General features: G+C 40.6%; 1 protein-coding gene across 6 annotated transcripts in view; it reads right to left on the bottom strand.

Moving 5' to 3' along the window:
- The window catches only part of kcnab2a (potassium voltage-gated channel subfamily A regulatory beta subunit 2a), a 79,241-nt gene that overhangs the window by 3,602 nt on the left and 48,706 nt on the right, over positions 1-26,933 (bottom strand). For 5 of the 6 annotated variants that reach the window (XM_051416106.1, XM_051416105.1, XM_051416108.1 and 2 more), the window contains 11 exons: positions 11,429-11,472; positions 11,103-11,140; positions 10,727-10,806; positions 6,480-6,524; positions 5,887-5,931; positions 5,561-5,604; positions 5,226-5,312; positions 3,616-3,701; positions 3,278-3,398; positions 2,237-2,331; positions 886-1,006 (listed from right to left, as the gene is read on the bottom strand). In XM_051416106.1, the coding sequence (XP_051272066.1) occupies positions 886-1,006; positions 2,237-2,331; positions 3,278-3,398; positions 3,616-3,701; positions 5,226-5,312; positions 5,561-5,604; positions 5,887-5,931; positions 6,480-6,524; positions 10,727-10,806; positions 11,103-11,140; positions 11,429-11,472 (806 nt within the window). Of the gene's footprint in view, positions 1-885; positions 1,007-2,236; positions 2,332-3,277; positions 3,399-3,615; positions 3,702-5,225; positions 5,313-5,560; positions 5,605-5,886; positions 5,932-6,479; positions 6,525-10,726; positions 10,807-11,102; positions 11,141-11,428; positions 11,473-23,342; positions 24,423-26,933 lie in introns of those variants that run through there. The other variant, XM_051416104.1, reaches the window with a different exon arrangement.

The following is a 26,933-nucleotide window of genomic DNA, read 5'->3' as shown; positions in this document are numbered from 1 at the left end:
AATCTCATTGTTTCCTGAACTCCTCAGTATAAAGCCCAAGGCAGGAAAGGAGTGTGTCATTGTTGTATAGTTTTTATCCAATACTGGAGTGCCACAGTGATGTAGAGGACTACATGGTGGACATTAATCTCCTGTGCTGCCTTCAGGAGTGCTGGAAGGATTTATGGTAATTGGGAGAGATGAGCGTGTCCGCTAATGGGCCGTGAAACCTAATCTATGACACCGCATTACTGCGAGGGTGAAAAATCTGCCGTGATCTGTGCAGAGATAGGAGAGGGAGTCCCAGATTTACTCGCTGCGTCCCTAATGTCTGACGCTTTAACAGCCCTCGCAGGAGTGTGCATATTTGGGGTTTGCACATTCTCACTTTCCTTCCCGGCAGCAAATCGATATCGGTCACTCGACGGATTTATGTCTGCGATGCTATTTTAGTGCTGACACTGGAAACTGTTAAATACATTTTAACACCATGGACCTGCATAAACAAATATATACACTGTAAACATGTTTGCATTCCTTCTGTTGATATTTACATTACTGCCTTAATGTAGGTCCGGTGCCAGATTCTGTTTATTAATGTTAGTGCAATCTCTACTGGGCTCTGAGAAACAGCGAGCAAGGTTATAGAGGAGCTTGTGTCCATTTAAAACACTATTTACCTTTTTATTTTCTTATTCTCAATTTCCTACTCGCTTTCTCTCCATTAATATCTTAAAAAAAAAAAAACTACAGTTGTTACAGCCCAGACAAAGACACACATGACAACACAACACACCAACAGTCAAACAGACAGCTGCGACAGCGTCGCTGACCTCGGGCCCGTCCGAGGCAGAGGGACGGACAGACAGACAGAAAGAGAGAGAGCGGCAGAGTGTATCTGCGTACCGATGGCGAGTTGGGGCAGAGTGCAGCCCAGCCGCTCCGCGATTGCCTGCAGCTCTTTCAACTTCGCCTGCTGACGCCGGCCCTCCTCGCTCAAGATCTTGTCCTTCAACCACTGGTAACCCTGTCGAAAACACAGCACACCTGCTCAAAAACACAGCCCTGCTCACACCGCTGCGCCGCAGCTCCTGTGTCACCAGGGCCTGTTTTTAAACAAGTGACTCTGTCTCCTGCTGTCTACACCTCAGCCAGGCAAACACAGCTAGAGCTACGCTTACTGAAGTATTTAGTTCATAGTTATTATTATAAAGTTACAAACATTAAAGGAAGAAGCATTTTCTATTTAAACTGAAATTATATCTGTTAGCTCAGCTGTGTCACAACAGTAATCTTTATATAGTATCGAGGATTATGAATAACACCATAATGCCATTAGTAACAAGTTAGATACCAGTAAGGATAATCGCTGAGTTTAAAGAGCCAAAATACCACAAACATCCACAGGCAACACTGAACCAAACAGGAAGCAGCACATTCCACACGTCATCATAAGTACTGCACAACACCAACATGGAAAGCTAGTTTCATGAAACCAGGAGCGGTCTAATCGACAGTCACTGACACACAATCCACAGATACACAACATGCCACTCCACTACACGGACACATCATTGCATTAAGTCAGGTGTTAGCTTCTGGGTAATGCAGAGGTTGAGTTGTCTTGGACTCATTTTTGTTCAAATGTCAAAATCTCTAACATTATTTGACATCATGTGTAATCTGTGGTTGCCGAAAGTCAAATATTCCTCTGGGTTTCTGAGTGCTCACTGAATAAATAAATAATTAAAGCTGCCTCTCCTCCTCATTAATGTTCAGTTACGGCTGTGTAGTTCCCTTATGCTTAGAGGAAAACAAAACTGAACCTAGGTCACATGAGATGTCTAGAATAAAGCTGGATGGCTTAATGATTCATCTACCAATTTAATTATTTAATTTTAGTTCAAAAAGTGTTGTTATCTACAGTGTCAGTTTAAATAAATATGTACACATGCTGCACTGCTATTGTCCTACATGTATGCATTCGTGTGCATGCACTAAAATGACAACAGCTGGCAAACGGTGTCAAACAGCGCTGCATGGGAAGAGGAACACAGTGCATGGAGTCAACATGGCACTGAACACACACAGATAAATGGGGTGTGCACAAAGTTACAGAACCTGAAAGACACAAACACACAGTCAAACAAACAACCAGCAACCAGTAGGGAAACACAGAGACAAAAACAGCGACACAGGCACAGATGATCAGAGCGGGATAAAGACAGACAAACAGAAGCGAGCATGGTTCATCTACCTTCAGAGAGGCCCGAGAGTACGGAGGCACCCTGCCGTCGTATTTCCCCGAGATGATCCCACAGGCAAGTGGTGACCACGTCATGGCCCCCACACCTGAGGACGAAAACATGTGATCACAGTCATCACTGACACCATGACTCGCTTCCCCAAGGAGCTGTAGTCCTTATTTTGTCATTGGAAGAAAAACGATCCTGGCAACTCCAGGTACAAAAGTTTCTTTCTGTGAAGCGAGAGGCTTTTTAAAATGTATTTTAAGAGGTTTTTGTTGACTTGATAGTGGCGTCAGAAAGGACTTCTGTGTCATCTTGTTTGTCACTCAAGTCACACACTGCTAATTGTATAATTTGTGTGACAACTTACACAAGACAAACCCATTTAAATCTGGACGAGCTCATTTAGTTTTACATGCACAGTGACACAGAACACTGAGCCTGGCATAGCCGGACAGAAACTGAGTGGATTTGTATCTATTCACATTTGCGAGATGTATATACATACAGGATGCTCTTTTTGAAGCTGTGGCTGGAAACCTAGCTTGTCTTCTGGCTTGTGTGTCCGTATGCCACAAAGAACAGAGATCTTTGCATTTAAAGGTCCAGTGTGTAACATTTAGGCAGATTTATTGGCAGAAATGTAATATAGTGTTGATAGGTATGTTTTCATTAGCATTTAATTACCTGAAAATGAGAATGGTTATGATTTCATTACCTTAGAATGGTTAGTTTTTATTTACAGACGCCAAAGGTCACCTTCCATGGAGTCCGCCATGCTGAACTGCCATGTTTCTACAGTAGCCCAGAATGGACAAACCCAACCCTGGTTGTAGATAGGGCATTGAGTGTTGCATGTTTCATGGTCACTAAGGTTCCTCCTACACACTTCTGAAACTTCACTGCTAGATGCTACTAAATCCTACAGACTGGACCTTTAGGACTCTGCATTGTTTGTACAGAATTTCCAATATACTGCAGTAATGCTACTGTACCTTAAAAGAAGCCCATAACCCAATTCTCACAGTCACAAATCCATCGCTGCTCACCTATCTTGTGGAAGAGCTCAGGTAGCTGCACCTCCACCTTCTCTCTCTGGAACATGTGGTACTCAGCCTGCTCACAGATGGGAGGAATCTGGTTGAATTGACGCGCCACAGAGTACGCTTCCTAAAGGAAAACATGGGAATAAACAAGATCAGGCTCACAGAACAGCGCTACATATACAGTATAAAGAACATCAAGAACAGGAGAAGGTATGATACAGCAAGGTCAGGAAAAATTTAAATCTTTCTTTGGAAGGAAAACCTCCTTAGGCTATGTTGGAAATGAAGCGTACATCACTGATTCTTTGGACTGTTGTCTACACAGATGCACTGAGTCTCACCATTATCTCCATTGGGCTCCAGCGGGATGTTCCCCAGTACATGGCCATGCCTTGGTTTATCACATGGGTCATTGCTCTGACCGTTTCTGCAAGTAAAAATACAGAAAAATGTTAAAAACACAGTATATGATGAAGTCACAGCGTTGTTTTTACATAATATTATTTTTTCATGCTCACTATAGAGCCTGCTGTACTTTGTGTATCTGAGCGGCTTGTTCTTTATTATCTTTATATGTATTTGTTATCATTTGCAATCCAAATGGCCCAGGCCATTCAGGAGAGAAGTGGAAAAGCTGATTATGTTAATCAGAATGCTGAGTGGTTCATTCTGATGAGGGTGACATCTATTCATAACAAGGTACACTTGAATGACATTCATGTAAAAATCCACAAGAATCTGTCTTTTTTTGTCGGCAACGTGCTGCAGGGGGACATGAAAAGAGCCCAGTGAAATAAATAAGAGACGACAGGCACAAGGCTGACAAACTGGACCACCGTTTATGTTTTTTAACCACAGGAGGATTAAAACATATGTTTGGTTCTATAAAGTGTACACTGGGGATTAGGTTTTTTTCCATTAATGTGTTGACCAATCACAATATTCTGTCAAAACAGCAGTATATTTTATTTAAAGCCATCAGATAGTGAGTTTCATATTACAGCCATATCTGACCCTGTGTGACGGCGAATATAATAACACCCAACTTTCATTTCCGTCTTCAGTGAGGATTCCTTTCATTCTACTGGCGAAAATATCAAGCATGTAATGATATTGATCAGGGTTTCCCAGACAAGATCAGGAGCACCAGAGCTCAATATTACAGGGGTGTGTCGATCCTCAATATTCCATCTATTCACCTTGCTGATGTACTGTTTCTGGAAAGTCTCTGGGACAACAAATCAGCCCTCCTATCATCTAGTGGGTGCTTGGTTTAAGGGGGTTTCTCTGTAAACTGGCAGAACAGCAGCTCAGCTCCTCTTCACCCTGTGTTACTTCCCTTTAGCTACTGCCAGAATAAGATATACCAGATGGTCTAACTGCTGTGGGTTTCAAGACTCAACTCAGAGCTGTCCATGTGAACTGTGTGCAATCTTTAAAAGGGCAGATGGGCAAAAGAATTGCCTCGACTTTTACGTCAGATAACACCAGCTACTTCCAACTAACAAGACACTAAAGTAATGTGTAAGAGCGGGGGCCAGTGAAGCATCAAACTGAAGGCAGGAAGATGACCTCTGAGCGAACTCTAACCCAAAGGGGAACTCTGACACAGGAGCAGATGTATACTGTGAGGCCAGCTGAGCCCACACACAGTTAGCACTCTGCCATTTAAAGGTCTCCAGCATCAGTATCTATCCTCATTCTGACTGTGGAGGTGGAAGCACCAGGACAACATGCAGCATTTAAAAATAGAAATTTCAGTTACAAGAGGTTTGTATATTTGAGTCTTCATATTGCAGTAGTCATAGAGACAGGAAAGAGGCGTGTTTTTTTTTTAAATGTGCAATATGACAAAACATAAGAAAAACATGGTTAAGTGTGTGAGAGGGTTAAAAGGAAATGGGTGATAATTCAAAAGCAATAAAGGTTTAAGTAGAGACAAAATAATTACCTTCCATAGGTGTATTAGGGTCCGGTCTGTTCGCAAACACCACATCGACATAGTCTAACTGCAGTCTTTCTAGAGAGGCTTTTAAACCTAGAAATAAGCACCACAGTTAGTAACAGGGAACTTCTGCTGTGCAACATTATTATGATCAGTCTACATACAGCCACATAAATAATGCAGAGGGTTACTGTACCCATACGTCTTTTTGGCAACCCCAAGAGTTTGTCAGTTATTAAAAATGCAACTTTGATTCCCTTAAGCCAAAGCAACTAATTAGGAAGTATTTTGTTGTTGCAGTGTCAGCATTTAATCCAATAATCTGCAGCTCTGCTACTTACCTTCTATAATGTGTTTTCGGGATAAACCTCTTTCAGTCTCCGCTCTACACAAAAAATAAAAATACATTAAAAAGTGACCTTATGTTATAAACAATCATTTGAAATATGACTGGGCCTGTAATAGAATATCATACAATATCCTTTGTGATATATGATCTAATGAATGTTTCAGCTGTATTGAAAGTACCTGACAACAGATCAGTTTGGATGACACATGATCCCATTACCGGGAGCATCAAACAAGTCGAGAAAAATTATACAGAAGGATCGTTCCTCACTTGGACACACAACCTTAGTAAAAAAGAAGCATCCCAGATAAAACTCACTTTCCGCCCCAGAAGATCTTTGTCGTTATCACTAGACTTGAACGTCTGAAAATGGGAAATGAAAGCACATCTGTTACCACACCTGCCAAACACGGAGAATTCAAGCACAAAAAATATCATGTATTGGAGTTGGTGATATCTAAGGGTTACAGATACTTTTATTTTATATGTATTAACAGCCAGGTTGAAAAGCTCCTCCACATTCTTTGGGTAATCATGCATTTCTATTATTCTTTCAATGTCACACACCCACATCCCACAATAAGTGTGACTGTGCCAGAACTTGGCCAGCGGCAATGAATAAGTGTTGTAGGCGTGACCTGACAGAGCTATACAAATGCCAATCCAGGACCAACAAGGTAGAAGACAAGGCACTAGAAGTTAATCCATTATTCAGCATCTTTGAGGAGGGACACAGGAGTGTGGGCATGGCACGGCTGCCCGCATGAATCTTTCATCTCCCTACCTTACCGTTTCAGTTCACAACACACCTGCTTCCCAATATGTGCAAGGAAGGAGATGATACAAGATTAGGGAGGCTGGCTGGGACGGAAATTAAAAACCACCAAACTCAATTAAAGTGTGCCTCATACCTCCATCCTTTCTTCTTTATGATGTTTCCGAGCACCACCTCTGCCCTGCGAAGCAGACGGGTAGAAGGCATGATTAAATAAAGATAAGGCTTAAAAAGATAAGAGCATTTACACCCGGATGTCTGAGGAATGATTCAAGCCCTAAATTAAAGAAAGAGGTCCCAACTCTGCACACATACTGTATAATGCATAAGAGAGCTTTCATTGGAAAGAGCACCTGTTTAGGACTGGTGAGTGTGAATAAGCTGCCAGGTCAGAGTCAGCGGGGCCCGGGCCCAGCTGTGCTGTGGAGGCACCACTATGTCACTCATTAGCAGCCATAGGGGTGCTAATGAGTGACATTACGATCAACATGGGGCTCATTAGGGCTGGGCAGAAACCTGTCAGTAGGATGTCTCTCCAGTCCTCTCACTCTGACAAATAATAAGACACCTCCTTGTAACACAGTTTCACATAAAATGGATTTGGATGCTCCTCAGAGGTAAAAAAAACAAAACAAAAAAACAACTATGATTTGTTTTGGATTCATTTTGGGTGCACTGATCAATAAAGCTAGCTGCTCTAATCGATTTGGTTTTCAAATAAATTGTGTTTTGTTGCCCAAGTGTGTTGAAAACTATAAAGGACCATCATTCCTCTCACCTATGACACAGCACATTAGAGCCAGTAACGGTGTGTTTGTGTTGAGTGGAGCGACAGTCTGATGTGATTTTGAGGATCAGATGGTCAACTAAACTAGAAATACAGATGGCTTGAACAAGACTGAAAGACTATCAGTTACATGCTTATAATTGCAGTTCTTTGATTGGATTAGTGTAGGGATGAAACAATAAATCTGCAGATTAATCATTAATGAAGTTAATCGTTAGTTGCAATCTTTGTCTGGTTAGCGGGCAACGACAATCCCCTCCTGATAACCAGAGGGAAACATGACCTAACTGTACTGAAAGAAACAGTTATTATTCATCTCCCTTTTCTTCCTGTTTGATATTTCATGCATGAAGCTTTTATGGTGAAACACTTTGTAACTTGTTTTGAAGTGCTATATAAATAAATCTTTACTTAAACTTTTCACACCCTCGTCTCCAATTTAACTTTTTGTTTTGTTTTTCTATCTTGCTTCTCTCTGACAGGATGAGTTATTGGAAGCTCACTTCCCATGTTTTGCTGTGTCATGCTCTGTACACTGATACCAGACAGATGATCTTATTGGTGCTGCAGGGTTGATTTCAGCTTTACTGCCCGACCCTATATATGTTTATACTGTATATGTGTATGTGTGTCAGTGCCAACACTTTGCAGGTACTTAAATATTGATGTATGGAAGTATGAAAGTACAAAGAACTCAAAAATATATGAATGATATTGATTTTTTATCCAGAGAATGTTGTGATAGTGTTGATTTAGTTTCCCTTTTCTCTGTGGCCCAACCACTGCTGGGTGTTGGAAAACGCATTATAACTGTGCGCCACTTGTGATTTTTCCCAGGAGTGTTGCTAGTTTGTGACTTAACAGTTATTTTAATGAAAATCTTCACCAATATTACGTTAACCCCTGCATGTGTGTTTTCATTATTAATGTTGTTCCTCTCTTTTCTTATTAAAAAGGTAAATTCAATAATACTCTTTCTTCCTACTCATGCCGGATACAGTCTGCTGAACCAGCACGCAGCAGGACTACAGTAGGAGCTGAGCTACTACTGGCTGTTTTTCCAGACACTGCCAGCTGGACCCACCACCTTTTTAAACAACGGGCACTCAAGCACTCCCCTGGGAGCAATAATGTGTGTGTTTGTGTGCATAATACTGTGTGTATATGTGTGTGTGTGTCTCTGGCAAACACCCACACAGTGCACTGTGTGTTGCCCTTCTGAAATGTGAGTAATTTGAGAGCCCAAACAGAAGGTACAGTGTGCCTTAAGCAGGTTGACTTTCTTCATCCATCCATTAATTAGGTCTGTGTTTCAGTGCCGAGTCGATGTTATGACTTACGGCAGAAGCCAATGACATAATGCTGCATTATTCATGGGTTTATAATATTTTATTACTTGCAGATTTCTCTGTAATTATGCGTCCAATTTGTCACTGGTTCCACGCAATACCATGCAATTACTATGCATCTAGAGCAAAATGTCTACGCCTGAAAGAAAATGAAGAAGCAATTTCTGTTCTGCCAATTACTCGCATACTTTTAAATGCATTGACGCCATATGTGTTTGCTGATAACAACAGCTACATGAGATGAGCAGAGAATGTTTATTTATGCAATTAAACATATTTATTTATACATTTCAGAGAAACAGTAGTCTGTGTATTGGGATGGATACGCTAGAAAAGATTCACAATCAATATCTAAATATTTCTATGTGTGTTGTTTTGCTTCTCTGTTTTGTAGGGCTAAGCCAGGACAAACATGCCAAACAAACAGCCAACAACTGCCAAGCACTGTTTGCAAGCAGGGAGTGTGAGCTTACAAACCTTGTTTATCTGTCCATGCTCGCACTGACTGACTGACTGACTGACTGACTGATTGACTGACTGTACAGCCGGCAAACACCACTTCATGTTCTCTGAGTCTGACTGATGACGGAATCGCAGTAAGCCAGCACCGAAGACTTCACATGAAAGCTTTTTCAATTCTGATGTGCAAGGTGCGTGATTTGTTCTACTTCTGTGTATGTGTGTAATATAAGCTCCTCGAAGCTGTCAGGATTAACACCTGTGCAACACATACCGAGCTGTGTGACACGCTGTCACAAACATTTGCACGTGCCTAACAGATTTGTCCTTTCTGTCAAACTGTGGTTCATTTTATGGTAGCTAAATGATCAAAGTTGGAGTTAGTAATGCTTCTGTGTCAAAGATCAACTTTTTCTGGCCAGATCCTAAAAACAACGAGGTTTAAACAGCAGATTGTCAAAGGCTCTTCAGAACAATGAAGACTGTATTGTAGGGATGACATTTAGCAGCCAACGGCTGCTGGGGCATTAGATAAGGAATGAGGAAAACCACTGAGACCTAGTGCATGTTTCTTGTGTTGTCTTGTTGTTACTTTTGATTTTCTTTTGCAAGACACTGGCCCTCTGATGAATCTCCCAAAACATAATGTCAATACTAGGATATTCTTGGGAGGATTAAAAAAAAAAGGACTTGGTGCGGTTACTGTTTGCAAAGGATAATCCCATAGATTATTTCAAAGCACTCAAGTTACTACAAAGCCAGATTAATCCATGCTGGAACTGAAACCCATCACTACATACAGCCATAAGGCGATACAAGGTTGTTTTCTGAGGTTAAAAATAAGACTATGAATATCTGAACCCTCATGAATATTACTGCAACAATGACAAGGTGTTGATGAAAAGGACGACCCTTTAAGGTCATAGGTCAAGGACAGAAACATAAATCTGTTGTGTACCTTTAGTCACTGGAACTACTTTCTGCTAACAAAATAGTCCCAGTGAAAACTGTTGACAGTGATGCTTGTTGAGTAACAAGACTGTTTCTGAAAATACATATTGCTGATGAGAGTCAAGTAATTCTTCTAAACAACCAAATTCCATTTACATCCATTGTAATTCATACTTTGCGTAGGGCTGACCCAAATGCTTCGAGGCTTTGACCACATGCCGTTGTAACCGAAAGCCAAATCAGTTTTAGAATGCTTTGTTTTTGTTTTTAAAGCATTATCCACGGCTGGCAACTTCAGAGAAACACTCACTTTGCATCACTGCCTTATCAACCCCTTTATATAAAACATATAAACATAGAAATTGTATTTCTATGCCCTCTCTCACCTGAACCTTGGTTTAGGCAAGGGGTGGTCCCTGGGTAGAGTGTGGAGGAAGAGGAGGAGTACTCATCCATAACGATGACGTTTTAGCATTGATATCAATGTCTGTGTAATGTTGGGTCCATGTCAAAGATTCAAATATTTGTAGGTCATTCTCTTCGAAGCCCCAAAAATGGTATTTGGGAAAACCCTAACGATTTATATGGTTAGACACCTAAAGTAGTGGTGACCCTCTAAGTATCTGTCCTACCATGACTGTGTATGTAGCAATGCAGTATTGAGATCCTCACTAATGCCCTGAACCTTTGCTTGTGCACCACTGTGGAACACATCTGACAAACTGTAACTAGTAATCTCTACCTGGTGCTTTTATAAATCAATCACATGTGAGCAGCTTGGTAATATTTGGTATTACTGCTCACTGCTAAGTGACCTGTGGCACAGGATATACTCACTTCCCAGCAGCGTAGACCTCCGCTGTGTCAAACAGATTGATGCCATTTTCATAGGCCAGAGTCATCAGCTGCTCTGCCATCTGTTGAGAGAGCAGGGGAGAGGGAACAGAGAGGACAGAGGATGGGGTGAGACACTACTGATGTGAGGTGTTAGGATCTTTTCAATTATTAAACTTCCTTCACAAGACTAAAGCTGGCTTTAATGGCTTTGCCTTCCTATAACATGTGTTTATTCTCTGTCTGTTGACTCCCTCTAGCAGTATGTTTTCACTATAGGTAAAAATAGGCTTCTTGAGCAAGATATGCCAGATCATATGGAAGGTTTCCATTTCTGAGCTTTGACTAATGGAAGATGACAAAATCCATCTGCTCTCACCTCATCCGTTATCTGTCCGCCGAACGTCACCCATGTTCCTAGAGAGGACGACAGGGAAGGTGGGGTATAGAGTATAAGTACATAAACACACATGTGCACAGTTGCTGCACACAGTGTAGAAGAAACATGATCTAGCTATGAAAGGGCACAGAGTTTGGCTAATGTATTTGAGCCATGTTATAACTTGTGCAGAGTCACAGGAACTTAAATTTTCACACTTTCTCCCCATTTACAGATTAAGGACCATGGGGTTATAAGTTCCCCTCACAGATCTGTTATACAAAGTTTTTTCTTTGAGGTGCAGCAAACTTCCAAGAGACTCTTACCTAATCCAAGGCAGGACACCCGCAGGCCCGACTTCCCAAGGTTCCTGTCAAAACAGAGAGAATTACATTAACATTAATGCAGCGCTGAGGCGGCAGTGATTTGTGATATTTTGCACTCTGGCGGTGGGTATGACCATTAGAGTAGGACTCATTTTTAACACTGATTGATTGATTGATTGATTGATAGATAAATAAATAAATAAATAAATAAATAATAAATAAATAAATAAACAAGCCTATCACTCTTCTTTAATGTGAGGAAAGTCTGCTTTTCAGGTTCTTACTGCAGTGGAAGCTTACAGTCATGGAAGCTAAGAAGAACGTGGCTTTGTATGGATTTGAACACGGTCTGCATCTACTGCAGCACTGACACAGAGATAGATTGGATGGGTAAGGAAGGACAGTAACACATGCTGACAATGAGAATGTGTGTGTGTGTGTGTGTGCAGTAAAATGTCAGGGGAAAGTCAGAGAGGAAGTGAGTCTTAAGCAGGCCCACCATGACATCCACTGAAATTTTTCGCAGCACACCGGGATCCCTCAGCCGCCATCTGACTAAAATCCCCAACAGCAATGCGAAAGCTTGACTACTCACAACAACTTGCTCCTTAAGCTGCCGTCTCTGAGCCTATCGCAGCCCAGACAGACCCCTCTGCTGACAATCACAGCTTTGGTTGGGTCTTTGATTCTTTTGTGCAAGCTTTTAAACTTCTCTAAAAAGATTGTTCCTAGTTAAAAGGCAACATCGTAACAGATTTCGTTTGAGCACTCAAATAACTTATCTGGTTTAACTAACTGTTAGATTTTTATTTCCAGGAAGAACTTTCCAGCGCATCTCCAGACCTTAATAGTTCTGTTTCTTCAGATATGGCTGATCGAAGAAACGATTAAACACACAAAATGAAGTGCGCTACTTGTGGTCAAGCTCCTTCAAGAGATTAGCTGGCAGTGTAAAAAGATAAAAGAAATTTGGCATCAGAGATGATGTAACATGTGCCGGAGTCAAAGTGAGTGTGTGGGAGGGATATCTAATTTATTTTTATAAGACTGCCTGTATAGAAATACAGTGAAAAGGAATAGAGAGGGAGACAGAGGATAGGTGTGCTATGTGTGTGAGTGTGTGCAGATGTGTGTGTTATATGACTGTGCTTGTGACTGTATGTGTGAGTGGGACTGTGTGTGTGTGTGTGTGTGTGTGTGTGTGTGTGTGTGTGTGTGTGTGTGTGTGTGTGTGTGTGTGTGTGTGTGTGTGTGGGTGTTTTGTGAAGCCATGATAAGATTCCTGAATTGCTGCGGTGACTAACAAAAACACTTCTTTCCATGTGGTCTGAACACCAAGTCCAAAAACACTGCTAAACCGTTTAAAATAAATATGGAAATCTCTACAGGATCACATCCCCTCTAAGTAGGCTAAGTGGGCTACGTTTGTGTTGTAATAAAACAAAAAAAAAGAAGCTTTTCAAATGCCTTAAGTTTCTTTTTGATGTACCTCCTTGTACAGTGCTTTCTATTTTGGAAGAGTTAATCCGGTTAAATGTTCACTACATCATCCAGCATCATTAGTTCCACTCTTTACTTCACTGAACCACCATGGATGCTTGCAGAGGCTCTCCATTGATTTATATTCTTTGTAACTCTAAATATTTAAAAACTGAATAGCACAGAAAAAGTACCTTTTTCTGAGCCATCAGAGGTTTCAGTGCGATGAAGCAATATGGAAAAATAATGAAATCATATCCAGTTTGTGTATTTTGCAAGTAAAGCATGTCAAACTTATTTTCTACAAAAGAGACTCATTAAAAAGATCTTATTTGGTCAGTGAGGTCTGTAATCGTGTTACAGTTTGAATCCGTGAGCCTTGTGACGTCATGTATAGGAGCCTGCTGACTTCTAAGCAAACAGTCAGTCGTGAGGGAGAAGAGACTCTAGTGGGACATCGCGCCCTTACGGTGCACCACAGTTACAAGGTTAACACAAGTACCCTCTGGCGAAATGCTGGAGCTGATCTACAATTAACTGCCTCTTAACTGTGTGAGTAAAACATCCCCTCGGGGGGCTGCTGCTCGGCGTCACGAACAGAGATAACAGAAAACCAAAAAGGAGCTTATTGACTGAAATTGTTAGTGGAGCGTGTTTTTAATGATGGACTGAGACATTTGTTTAATGGTAGTACAAAAAATCTTCTTTACTTCCAATTCTGCTAGACTGCATGCTGTTTTAGTAGTTTGCCTCTAAACGTTCAACACGTCAGAGTGCTACTGTAGTCCATTTCAAACCTTGTATTATTCCAAATGTATCACCTAATGTGATTAAATTATTTGGTGTGGCTTAATATGTTAATACATGGTGCATACGCATGTTCAGCAAACGAGATGCATAGTAAACCTGTCTAATTAGATAAACCAGTAGCAACTGTATACACATGCTTTTAGAGTTGCACCATTTTCATCTGCGTGTGTTAAGGCTTATCACAAAGCTTACAGCCTAAGTGTTGCATAAGCATGCTTTAACTATGACTGCTGCAGCATACGGTACCAGTCCATTTGAAGCACTTCCCCAAACCTAAAAATAAGTAACAAGGATATCAGAATACACAGCTATGCCCTTGCCATTGTTCTCATTGTGAGGATGTCCCCTTTGTCAGCACATTGTTGTGTTCAATATTTTACTAGACTGGCCTTTAATACTGCATTGTGCGTTGCTGCAGTGACCCTCTGTCAGGGCCTGTAAGCAGGCAGGGGTCAGGTTCCCGCTGAGCCTCAGCAGACATGAACCACCACAACAGTAAAGTCATCTCTCTCACACCCTCCTCAATAATGAAAGAAACAGGTACAGTACAGGACAGCAACACCACTGCAGCCACAGGCTCAAAGCCAGACGACATTCAGTGAACAGGACATAGACACCATAGCACCATGTCCAGTTGGGTTGTTTACTTTGAAATACTAGGTAACCTTTCACTGAGGTTTCTATTAACAGCTGCCTTCTGATCACATTAGCCTGAAGCACAAGTGGTATGTTCGTTTATTTGATTAAGGGTGGCTTGGATATCTTTTTGGGGCTGGTTCACAGGTTTCATTACACTTTAGCCTGACATAATGGATCCTGCATGTCTAAGTCAATCATTCAGCTCTGCAGCTGACCTTGGCAGCACTGATGGAAGGTGACCCGTGGAAATTAGTGCAGATGGAGAGGGCAACATAAGGCAGGGGAAATATCAGGTCACCTCAGAGTCTCTTTCAGACATTTATTATTGATTATTGGATTGCTGATTATTGGATTGTTGTCTCTAGACAAATATGTCTTTAAAAAGAAAATGAAATAGTAAAGAGAAAGATTTGTAATAGTTGGACATTGACACGAGGAAGAAAATTCACTTGGTGAACATTAATGTTCATTGTTCAGCCACTGCCAAGCCTACTGATAGCAGAGCTATTGTACCTCTATATTCTTGCCTATAGTTAATAATATTTAATCCATAAATGCATGGTTCATCTTGTCAATATGGCATCCATTTTTTGTATTTATGCGATTCCCTAAAACCCCATGTTCCCCTGAACAATGTGATGAAAACAAATTTGTCTTTTGACCACATTATATAAAATACCTAATGACACACTAATAGAAGATACGCTGTGGTGATTATTACAACAATAAAATTGTAAGAGTTGACTTCTGAGGTAAAAAGAAGGAAGTCAAAATATTGAAATAGGAACTCCTGAAAGGCAACAGCAAATTAATTTCAGCCTACATAATGAAACTTAACACAAACCACAAAATACTAACCTGCTAAAGACACACCTTCTGTCCCATCAAAAACAATTCTGAGCAAATCCTTGAGAGTTTGTGAGTTCAGTCTACCACTGTACCCACAGGGCAACAAATAAATACCTATAATGTCAAATATGTGTTTAAAACCTATGGTTGATAATAGAAAGGGATTGTTATCAACGTAGGAGCAGGTCTACATCAATTGTTTACTGATTCAAAGGTCTATACAGATACTGGTTAAGGATTAGTAAGGTGTCAGAGTGGAGCATCAGGAAGGCATGAAGTCAGCAGACTGAGAGGGCTTAAAGTCAATGTGAAGCCAGTGGACAGGACAGGACAGGACGGGGTGATGAATGAGGAAACAAGGTCACAGAGCTGTAAAGAGGAACGTGTTGAGAGATATGTTCACTGAGCAGAACTATTAATACAACCAAACCCGTGGCTTCAACTTCAGAAAAACACACACGTCGAATGCCACTACTGTAACTCATGTTGGCTGCAGGTGGTTTCCTCCTCCATTCAGGTTTATGTAACATCCATTTCACTTTAAGGAGAGGAGAGAGGGAGAGAATTTAGATATTAGACAGAAATGCCTTGACTAGGCAGTAAGAAAGAGGAGCAATAGGGTGAGCCAATTTGATCTGAAAAGCTGCTTATAAACATTTGCCCAAAAATAAAAATGTCTCCTTCGTCAGCATCTCTGTGTCAACTGAACCTTGATAAGCATACAGTATGCTAGCTTTATTTATCCAATTATCTTCTATTCAGCTCATTGGTATGAAACATGAATGGTTGTGCGCTTCATTGTGCACATCCTACAGCATTCTACCATGAGACTCTGTTCACTTGCTGCCAGCTGGATGACCTTTTTTTGTAACTCAAAACAAAGACTCAACTCTTGTTTCAGACAAAGCCCAAGATGGATTTGCGGGGGTGAGTTGTGACTAGAGGTGCACGAATAAAGCCTTTTTTTTTTTTAAGTTAAACTGTTAAAAAGAATAGTTTGACAGTTTGGAAAACATGTCAATCTGTTTTCTTGCCAATAGTAAGATGAGAAAGTTGATGACAAGGTACGATGCTAGAGCCAGGCAACAATAAGCTAAGAACAGCATAAAGACTGTAAGCAGGAGGAAATGGCTAGTCTAGCTATGTCCAAACTAGATTAAAAAAATGCTGTATTTCGTTTACTTAATCCATACATAAACAAAACTGACAAATTGTGATTTTTCACGGAGTTACACAAAGCCAGGCAGGCTTTTTCCCCTATTTCTAATCCTTACGCTAAGCTAATAACTGGCTTTTGGCTCTAGTTTCATACTCAATGGACAGATATAAAAGTTGTATTGATCTCTTTTCATCCAACTCTTAGCAATAAAGTAAATAAACATATTTCCCAAAATACTGAATTATTCCTTTAAGATCAGACCTCAACACAAGGCTAAACCTTTACAGAAGATCTTTTTAACTGTAATTGTTTGAAACCCTTGCAAATGTTTTCACCGATGTCGTTCTGTCCTTAAAGCTTGCACATTACATGGTTTAAGACAAAGAACAGCCACTAAATGTATGTTCCTGCTTTGCACAAAAAAAAAAAAAACAACATAAAAAGATCTGGATGAAGCCATGGCAGCAAAAATAGTTCCAGTTTGTACATTATGCAAGGCTTCACACAATCTCCTACAATTAAATCAGGGACAAATATTGTTTGTGAAATGCCCATTTGAGTGTCATCTTCTCTTTTAGCATGGTCAGGTTAAGCTGGAATTATACTGTTAAAATGGAAGTAAGTGTGTTCTCACAGGCAAAAATGATTGTGACCAAATAGAAGCACTGCATTCAGCCTAGACTGCTGCAATGGGTTCAGGATGGCTTGTATAATTTTTCCACAGCCTTTGTTACCTGCAACCAACATAAAGTTTTTTGTCACAAATGCCATGTGATACTTTTAGGCTGCATATTTCAGAGTTACACTAGCTTTATTTCTTGTTTTGAGGGTATTAACCTCTTATTGTGATGGCCCTTCCGGTCATTTCTGATCTTGGCGTGACTTGGAAGATCTGTTATCTCTCCTGGAAGCAATAAAGGAACACACGATCAGTCATACACACTGACAGCAGCCTTAGAACTAGTCACATGCGATTTCATTTGGAGAATACCAATCTTACACAGCCATAAACACAGAACCATGGGCATTGAAGCACTTTAAGACAGTTGTCATTCGCAGTTTATTTTTTTTACTTGGGCATAAACAGATTGTCAGCTCAGAGGGTTTGTCCTGGACTTAATTTGTTTTTCTTCTAACTCGGGCGTTTTCAGAGGCTCTTGTCTGTGGATAAATCTGCCAGTGCCCACAGGGATGGAAAATCTTCTGCTATATATGCTGGAGAGGAACAAGTGAGGAACCTATTAGAACCTGTGAGTGATTCCAAGTCTTAATTGTAATGTCACACTGAGCTGTGCTCTAACATCCTGACATGCTTTTAAATTTAATATCATAACCAAAGGACACTGATGAGTAGGAGTATGTTCACTGGCAATACCAACAGAATAAGGTATTTTTATAATCTGAAATTCAATGGAAAATAAAAAGGTGAGAGCATGTCTTTAATGTTAAACAACCTGCATTTAGTGTTTTGGAATAAGGTAGCGAAAAATAATCGCAAAGATGATTGCCAGAGTTAGTAGTTAATCAGTTGGTGGACTGACAGCAATGTAAACTGACAGAAAATATTTTTTTGTGGCAGCTTTAATCACACTGAGCTAATTAGAGCTATTTACATAAAAGGCCTAAAAGTGTAATATAAAAGTGTACTAACAAGCTTGTTAAAGACACTCTCGTTGATAAAAAGGAGATTGCATTGGGAACTGTATTGATTCAGAGCAAACCTAGCAAATCCTAATTAAAAAATGTTGAGGTTAAATCTTCATAATACAGATGACCAAGCATGATGCTGTGGGGTAGATGGGCTCTTTCCCTCCCTGCCTGTTCACTAGTACTTTCTTAAGTAAGCCATATCTCTGGCCTCCTGCTACAGTATAGCCTCCCTTCTATTTGTGCTACAATTTGTCCTCAATCACTGCCTCACATATTACATAACATGCAGTTCAAATGCTTCTCATGCAGAAAGAAAAGTTCAACACAAATGTTGCTATCAAAGCAAGTCTGTTGATTCAGCACTTATTTATAAATCTAAACCCTTCTGCTTACTGTATGCTAAATAACAGTCCAGTGTGGCATCTTTCCTGTGTTTATAGATCTGAATGCTATACTGAGCCCAATAATCACGTGTAAGTGTAACCCAGCAATGCAAACGCTTAAATTAAATTCCTGCACACATACATTATGAAACAGTATAAACTGACTGACTACAATTCAGATATGGAGTGATTAAATGACTCGCCTTTTCTTGGCAGTGCACGACAGAATTAATAAATCTAGGCTATTTCTAGAGCATTTAAGAAAATAACATGCAGAGAGAAATGAGTGGTGCTAACACACACACACACACACACACACACACACACACACACACACACACACACACACACACACACACACACACACAGGCTCTAATTAAACTCTATCAGTGAGGCAAAGAAAGAACAGCTGTCTTATTTTCTCCTTCAACATAACACAAGTGTCTCTCACATGCAGACACGCTTATAGACACATAGGCAAAATATTCCACAACAACCCCCCCTCCATCTTACTTATACACCAACACAGACAAAAACCTCAGTGCATTCAGTGAAACACAAGACTGCATCAATAAATGAACCATCCCACCGTTTGGCAATTTCCCTGCACATGCCCAGAGCAAACAGATGGCGAATGTTCTGTGCACATTTAAGATGATACCTAAGTGGCTGCTGCGGCCTGAAATCTGTGCTGTGGATGAGTCTTACTATTTACATCAGAGTGGCCAGTGTGTACTGCTGTATGTGTGCTTTGTTCAACTACCACGGCCTATTTATGATTCATATTTTAAGGGGGAGTGCAGGCTGCGGAAAGCTGGCTCCCTGATGAAGAGCACTCAGAATGTAGGAAAACGTCCCAGCGTGCACCCACACTCACGACGCCCCAAATCTCACACCCACAGCTTTTGTCACCCAAGCCTGAGCGATGCATGCTTTTGCTTAATGTGTAACAAAATACTGGAAAACACTGTGCTCAGTTTCATCCTTTTTAAATAATTCCAGAGGATGAAAACGGTTCCCACTGTTTTTTTTTCACCAAATCGATTTTCTTTCTACAATTAAAAATAGCAAATAATACAATAAAGAAACATTAAACCTGAATGCTGATGTGTACATGTTGCAAGTTTAATTTGTAAATCATCTCCTATATCTGTCTTTATAAATTCTGCCATCTGTCACATCAAGTAACTTCTAGGGGAGCTAAATGAAAACAGAATTGGTAGGACGGGTTTCTTTAAGTAGCATCTTATCTCTGTCTTTGATAATGATACATCACAACTTCACACAACACAGTGGTGGGATTTAAATGTCATCCACTTACACAACACTGCCAGTAGCTATTTACTGTGGCTGTGACTCACTGTCAACTTTACAACCAAAAGTGGACCTCCAGAGATGTGAGGAATCCTACTGACAGTCTGGGCTGGGGCGAGTTTACTTGTAGATTTACACCAGGGTGGGAGGTGAGTCAGCTCTGATTTACATGGCCACTGCAGTAAAAGATACTGAGTGCAACACAGCAGAAATGTTTTGCAGCGGATACAAACTGTGGCAAAAAACAAATATCATGCTTTGACAAAAAAAAAAAATCTCCTCCTGAAGCACAAATGTTATCCATAGCAGTTTATAGTGAGCTCCTATATTTAGTCCCCACAAAGCACAAAAAATGGCAGTCCAAATGAAAAGTGATACGTATTCCAACTTATTCACCTCAGCAATACTTTGCAGCAGTTTATTCGCTGCGCCTAAGAAAATAAAACTGGCTCTTGTAAAAGTAAGTCGAGACCCTCGAGACCCTTCCTAGGTTTGGTTGCCTGAGAGAAGAGCTGATAACCGGGCTGTGAAAAGCAGGGGCTTTATGGGATTGACTCCCCACCTGAACTGCCTTCCCAATCTCCCAGATATTCTTCCATTCCCTGAGCAAGACTGCTTTACATAATCATAAGCCATTTTGTGTGCATCATTAATTCAGTCCTGACTGAAGCCATTTAATGATTCCTTGGAGGAGGTGCGGGCTCTCACAGTCAAGCTTTATGATTTTAACCAGTCATGTCATGCAGGCCCAGTGTCACATTACAGAACGACTCTCTGTGGTGAGGCTGCCCACTAAAGCTGCCGCAATCCCTCTGTACCTTGAAAAGATGTTCATTTTAAAAGGTTTCCTTAGCCTTGTAGGGGAGGTCACTTCCAAACCTAACCTGCATCCTTGCCTACAGATGTTGACTGACAATTCAAGCTCAAGGCTGCCATTCAAGGAAAGAGAGAGGACTGTATGCAAATAATGCTGACCTGAATTTCACACTGCTATTCTGCAGTGTGGATAATCGTGGAAAGTTTTGTTGGATAGATAAGCTCTGACTGTATTCTTTTGTGGAACGGTTATAAAACCACTAACCTTCAGCTGTCAAAGTGGCAAAATGAAAAACTCAAAACTCAATTTAACAAAAAAAAAAAAAAAAAATCCTGTGCTCAAGGATGAAAGAGAACTGCATGACCATGTTAAAGTGCTTGCAAGAGAGGCACATTTGAAAGATGCACAGTGACATGCGCACAGATCACTCCAGCCTACTGTACCTCTTGGGCATAGTGCCTACACCAGCATTAACCTTAGCACTCTGCCTTTCTTATTTTCACTCTCTCCTTCCTTCCCTTTTATCCGCATCTCTTCAAAACCACAAAACACAATGTTGTACCCTCGGTGCATGCATCTCTGAGCCGCACGCTGCATTTAGGCCTGCATTACCTTGAGCTTACATCAGACATACAAACACAGAGCCTGTTATGTGCTTTGGACTACACTGAGGAAGCGAAGAACACAAACAGCCGCTGGCCGTCCAAGCTGAAAATGATTTTACTCATTCAATATCATTAGCCTCAATAATGACAGTGTGCCAACATGGCGAGGCTGCCGTTAGCAAATCAGCTGCAAAGCATTGTGATGTGCCTTCAGACAACAGTGCTAAGGATGGGTAATGCGTTTCCTCAAATCAATGCCCAATCTTAATTGGGTCTGTCAACAGTCGACACACAACAAATTTTTCACCCAAAAATAAATAAATAAATAAATAATAGATTCTGATTTAAGGCACAACCAACCTCATCTTGTAGTTTTTCTTTTCACGGTTTGTGGCTTGATGAACGGTTCTATCAGAAATTAAGTAATTTACCACATGAATGGTAAGTCCATAAAGAAAACTACAAAGTAATGATGATAACTGATAATCCTGTTTGGTAAAAGAGCAGAAAATATAAGCAACTACAATGAAACTCGTGAACATCCCTATCTAGATAGTTTTTAGTTTGTATGTTCAGTTTCTAATTTTCTATCACAAAAATACAACTGGTAACACTTTGCTACTCAAACCAATGCTAGTAACATGTAAGGCTGTTACAATAATAATCAATATGTGTGAAATATAACTTACAATATGTATGGCTGCAGCTGTGCTACAATATACTACATGGATGCATGTTTTTGGTGAAAACTTAATTTCAAATCAGTATTTCATGTCAAACAATCGACTTTGGTGAACAGTTGAATGACAGGTGTGAAAACATGCAGAGAGCAGGTCATCATTGACAGCCTGCAATACAAAAAAGATACACCGCACTAATCACCAGCTTGTTGCACATCATAATATACTGTACCTTACAACGATGAAAAGTGATTTTCTGACCAACACTGTCTATACATTTTGTGTTTCTGCTGTTCAATTTGCCATGCACTCCTCTACTGTCAGTGCTTCAATATGCATTTAAAGATAGCCCACTTTATAATCTGCTGCATTTTCAGCTCTTGTGTAAAAGCTGGGATAATCTGAATAATTCACCACACAAACAGTAGACATTTCCATTTTGTTATAAATGCTTTTCTGAAAGTAAAACCTTTAGCTAATTGTTAAATATGGGGTATGGTAGATAAAACCCAGTCATCATTAGTCTTCTTGTCCCTTGGGGTTTCTAGTCCCAAGGCGAAAACATTTCCCTCAAACAAAATACTACTGCTTTCATCCACGATGTCAGAATGAAAGCAACTGTAAATACTACAATAGACCCGTAATCAGTAATCAACTGATTGAAGGGATGGCATAAATATTCAATGCAGCATCATGTCAACATACAATGTTGTAGGCAAAAGCTATAATTATGCAAAGTGTTTGATATCACAGCATTTCAGGGACACTCTCGTAATATGGCAAAAAAGTATTAACTGACTTTATATAGCTTTTGATTCAATGATTAGAAATATATCTGATTGGAATATTTCTGCAGTAAGTTCAACAAAAGAACAGTGATAATATTCTAAATAAACTCACGTTAGAAGAAAATTCAAAAGGGAAGGATTATCACTATAGGGCAAACATGTGTTTTATGATAATAGTGTTTTTGCATTTAGGAGAATAATCTGGGAACCAACTAATTAGTTTCCACTTTAAAGCTGAACAAATGCAGCTTACTATACTGTTTGGAGTGCTTGTTTGTCATTACAGCACAGAGCAGATTAGACATCAATGGCCGCTAACTTAATTTATTACATGCCAACCTCTCAGTTTTACCAATGACGTACAAAGATCTGATAAAATTACAAATTGCTAATTTTTCCTTTGGAGAAGTTGCTGTTTTTGAGGTCCCATATCATAAAAAGTGAAAGGTAAATAAAAGTTTAGGGAGGTTAACTGATTAGTTCCTGTAATTTATTTGCAATTTAATTGTTAGCCGTCATTTATCGTAAACAAGTGGGGTTTGGGACTTCTGAGTAGGTAAGAAAAACTGACATTAATAGCAAAGTGGAAAAATGGTCTGTCTTCTCTGTGATGTATTGCAGCTTGAGCCAAATAAGGGAGACAAACCTTGCAGTTCGATCAGCTCACATATTTTACATAGGTCTGAAAGTTTTTTTGGGCCAAATTTGTAACTAGCAGGTAACACATCAGACATGCCCTACCTATACTTCATGCCAGTCTTCATGCTTTGCTCGCTGGAGGAAGGCACACTCTGAACAGAGAGTTGTCCCAGACTGCGGGCCACCATTGCCACTGCTCTGAACTTGCTGCGGGTGCCTGTGTTGGGGCTGTTGGCATTCTGTCGGTTTAGCCGGTCCTCCGTGTTGCGGCTCACCCCCCCACGATGGTCCGTGCACACTAATGACACCTGCATTCTGGCTTTTGGCTGGCTGTCCCAATTGCAGATACTCTTTATTCAAACTCTCCTCTGCCTAAATAAACAGGTCAGAAGTCTGAAGATCCTCTGCAAAGCACAAGACAATTCAGTCTGTCGGACGCAACTACTCCGAATCCAACCTCACACACACTGTGCCTCTGTTAGAAATCACTGCCTAGTCGCTGAAGTGACTGAGCAGCTCACAATGTTCAGTAAAAAAAATAACGAGGGGCAGAAGGGTGGGAGGGCAAATCAGAATGCATTCAAAGAGTGAAGGACTGCTGATCAGGTGAAAACAAAATCCTCTCAAAGGAAGTCCAAATCCAAGCACAACATTACCGCATCTCTGCCTCAGCCGGTGTGAGAAAATGTGCAATCACTGCAGATAAAATACAAGTCCAGTACAAAGATATGAATAAAAGAAAAATCTAAATCTTTTAAAAACCAGAGTCCAAAAAAAGCAGCGCTTGTATGAATTTTCTTCCACAAGTTTTTCCTTGATTCATCTGGGTGTCCTCCTCTCCTCGCTTTATCATTTAATCAGAGGCTCATCAGAGGCTGACAGGCAGATTTAGAGTCTTGAAATTTCCTTTTAAAGCTGAGCTCAGTGCTAGAGATAACACCTCTCGCTGCCAAGCTTTAATAGTGGAAACGCATAGATCCACACAAAGAGATGGAGAGAATAAAACACGAACACACGGTTCCAGGAGGTTTTCATCTTCCCTTCTGAATCCACCTTGACAGTTGTGCTGGCTGCTGAATAATTCTACTGAATACTACTGCACATTAGCAAAAGGGCAACCCCATATTCACTTCCCAGCTCTGACTGTTGCCTGGATTAAACTTACATCTGTATGCCTTGCGCTCAGCGTAAAGCGGCACTGTGCACACAGGCAAGAGATGGGAGGAGAGAGAGAGGGAGGCAATGTGGTGGGAGGGATATGACGAGAAGCTATGAGGAGAAAAATTCAGAGTGCTACAGCGTGAGAGAGCAAGGCATTGAAATCTGTTGTGTTTACAGCAGCTCCCTTCAAAAAGGGTAGTGCATGTTTTTGTGCTCCTCTTTGTCCGTCTGTTGCCCTGCAGTGTGATTTAATAAAGTTTATTCTGTCCGAAGAAAAGAGGGGGGAAGCTGAATGCTCCCTGGTCAGGACTTTGCAATAGCCTTTGGTCCCAGAAAAAGGGGCTCTCACGTGGGTCTGTTCAACTGCCCATGAAATATTCATTATGTAACTTTGTCTGTGACAATATATATCCAAGGCTGAACTGTCAGACATAACTGGGATGCTGTGGTTTTTATCTATAATGCTTTATTCCTTGTTCCATGACTACAATACAGCAAGTCAACAAATTATTTAATTTTGCGTATTCCTACACTGAGTAATGGAATAATTAAAGCTGCAGAATACAGCTCCTGTATTCTGTTTTACATCTGTTATTACTGGCTATTAGACACTGATCTGATGAACACTAAAAGCATTCTGAGTAAGTGCAGGTAAGCATGAATAGTAAAAAATATGATCGTGGTTGGGGGTTGAAAGTCAACACCACAGTAATTGGACTAAACGCAACAGTGGCTACAGATTGAAGAGACAGTAGATGAGACACATGCTCCCTGTAATATAATACTGAAGCTTATCTGAGTGGACCAGCTAGTGTGCCAAGGAGATAATTAAAAGGAGATGCCATCAGGAGCAGGCATGTATAGTAAAGCAGTGGAAGAAGCAGCCTCCATCACAGGAATCCAGCAAACAGGCTGTTGCTAACTGACAGCCCTATTCTTAGAGCCATGACCTTTTGGTCTCCTGGACTTAAATAGAAGCCTGAGGGGAAAGGTGGTTTAATTCAACTGAAATCTGATTTGAATTTCAAACTGTGAGCATAGAGCAGAGAAGCCAAGCTCAAGACGACCTTTTCAAATGCGCTATTAGTTTGATGCCCTAGTGTCAACATCATGTGTGACTGCTTACCAATCTCAACAACAGCAGAAGCCACATACAGGCAAGATCGATGGGCTGCAAGGTCATGTCCTACACTTTAGGTCAGGGTGGGGAACACATTTGGGGCTGATGCCATTCCCTCCACCAACTCTCTCTTCTCATTTTGACAAAGCAGTTGAGCATGAGAGTCTGACCTGGCCTCACTTTACCACGAGTTACAGGCCATGCATTCACTGCCAGCGCAGTGAAAACGTGATGCCACGATCCACGCCCCCTGGAGTCGTAACATGGGGACGGTATTGAGAAGTGGGAGAGGCCAGGGACTGGAGTTCAAGCTGCATAGATACAGTGTCAGTCTTGGCTAAGCCCACATAACAAGCCTGACAAAACTGCCACAGCCCCAGCTAATATAACCTTCGTCCTACAGTATTTTGTTTGGGCTTTTTCTATCCTGCCACATCTTCTCATGACTACCGAAACCATATGATGACTGATTTCTTGTCATTACTAGAACATATAAGTCTTTTGTTGACCCGTGATTTATCTGCGACTGAAAATCTACACATTTATTGACTGGTGTGCAATGCAAGGTACGGTAATCAATACAGGCATGCATAATCCGACAGACAAGTGATCCATCACCTAAATTAATTTATAGAACAACCATTTTTCACGTGGAAACCACATTGCACCAGTCCTGTCTAAAATAAAAACAACAACACATGCACTGAAGCCTTATAATTAATAAATACACTGGGAGCTATAAACTGCTATAAAAATATGCCAACAGAGTGAGCAACAAATATGCTCAATCCAATAAACCATGCCCGTCACACTTACCATGATTTAATAATTCACAACAGGCACATCTGCCAACTTTCTTCAGATTGACAGCATGCATTTCATTTCCCTTTGACTATATCTGGAAAAGGGAAAAAAAGGACCAAAAGACCAGATAAACAGAAGAGACGATCATTAAAGATGACTGACACCTTATCGCTGCATGATGACATGTATGGTTCTCTAGAAGAAATCACAATGTTTTCAGGCGTTCACTGTGAGCAAATTTGAAGGGACTACACCTACTGCTGTCAAGTGAAAAGATGATTAGTGAAACCTTTTATATCTCTTTCATTAGAAACCTGCAATCTTGTTCCACATGTGCCCACTCAACATGTAACACTCCTACAGTGCAGTCATGCCATTGCTGAAAAGGGGGGGGTGTCTTTCATCTATGTGACACATGCTCTACAAAGTATCAGTGTGTTTATTCCATTACATTTCATTTCATTGAAGTTTTCACTTTCATGACATATACAAATTACACTGCAGACACGTTGCCTACTGGCCTGCCTGTGAACCCAGAGTTAAAGTCAGTCTGAGCAAATGTGATTCACATTTCTTATCTCATTCAGCGTACATGCACTTTAATCAGG

The sequence above is a fragment of the Dicentrarchus labrax genome, unplaced genomic scaffold (assembly GCF_905237075.1).
Source record: "Dicentrarchus labrax unplaced genomic scaffold, dlabrax2021, whole genome shotgun sequence".
Lineage (NCBI taxonomy): Eukaryota > Metazoa > Chordata > Actinopteri > Moronidae > Dicentrarchus > Dicentrarchus labrax.
The sequence above is the reverse complement of the archived record's forward strand: the minus strand, read 5'-3'. Positions and strand labels throughout refer to the sequence as shown.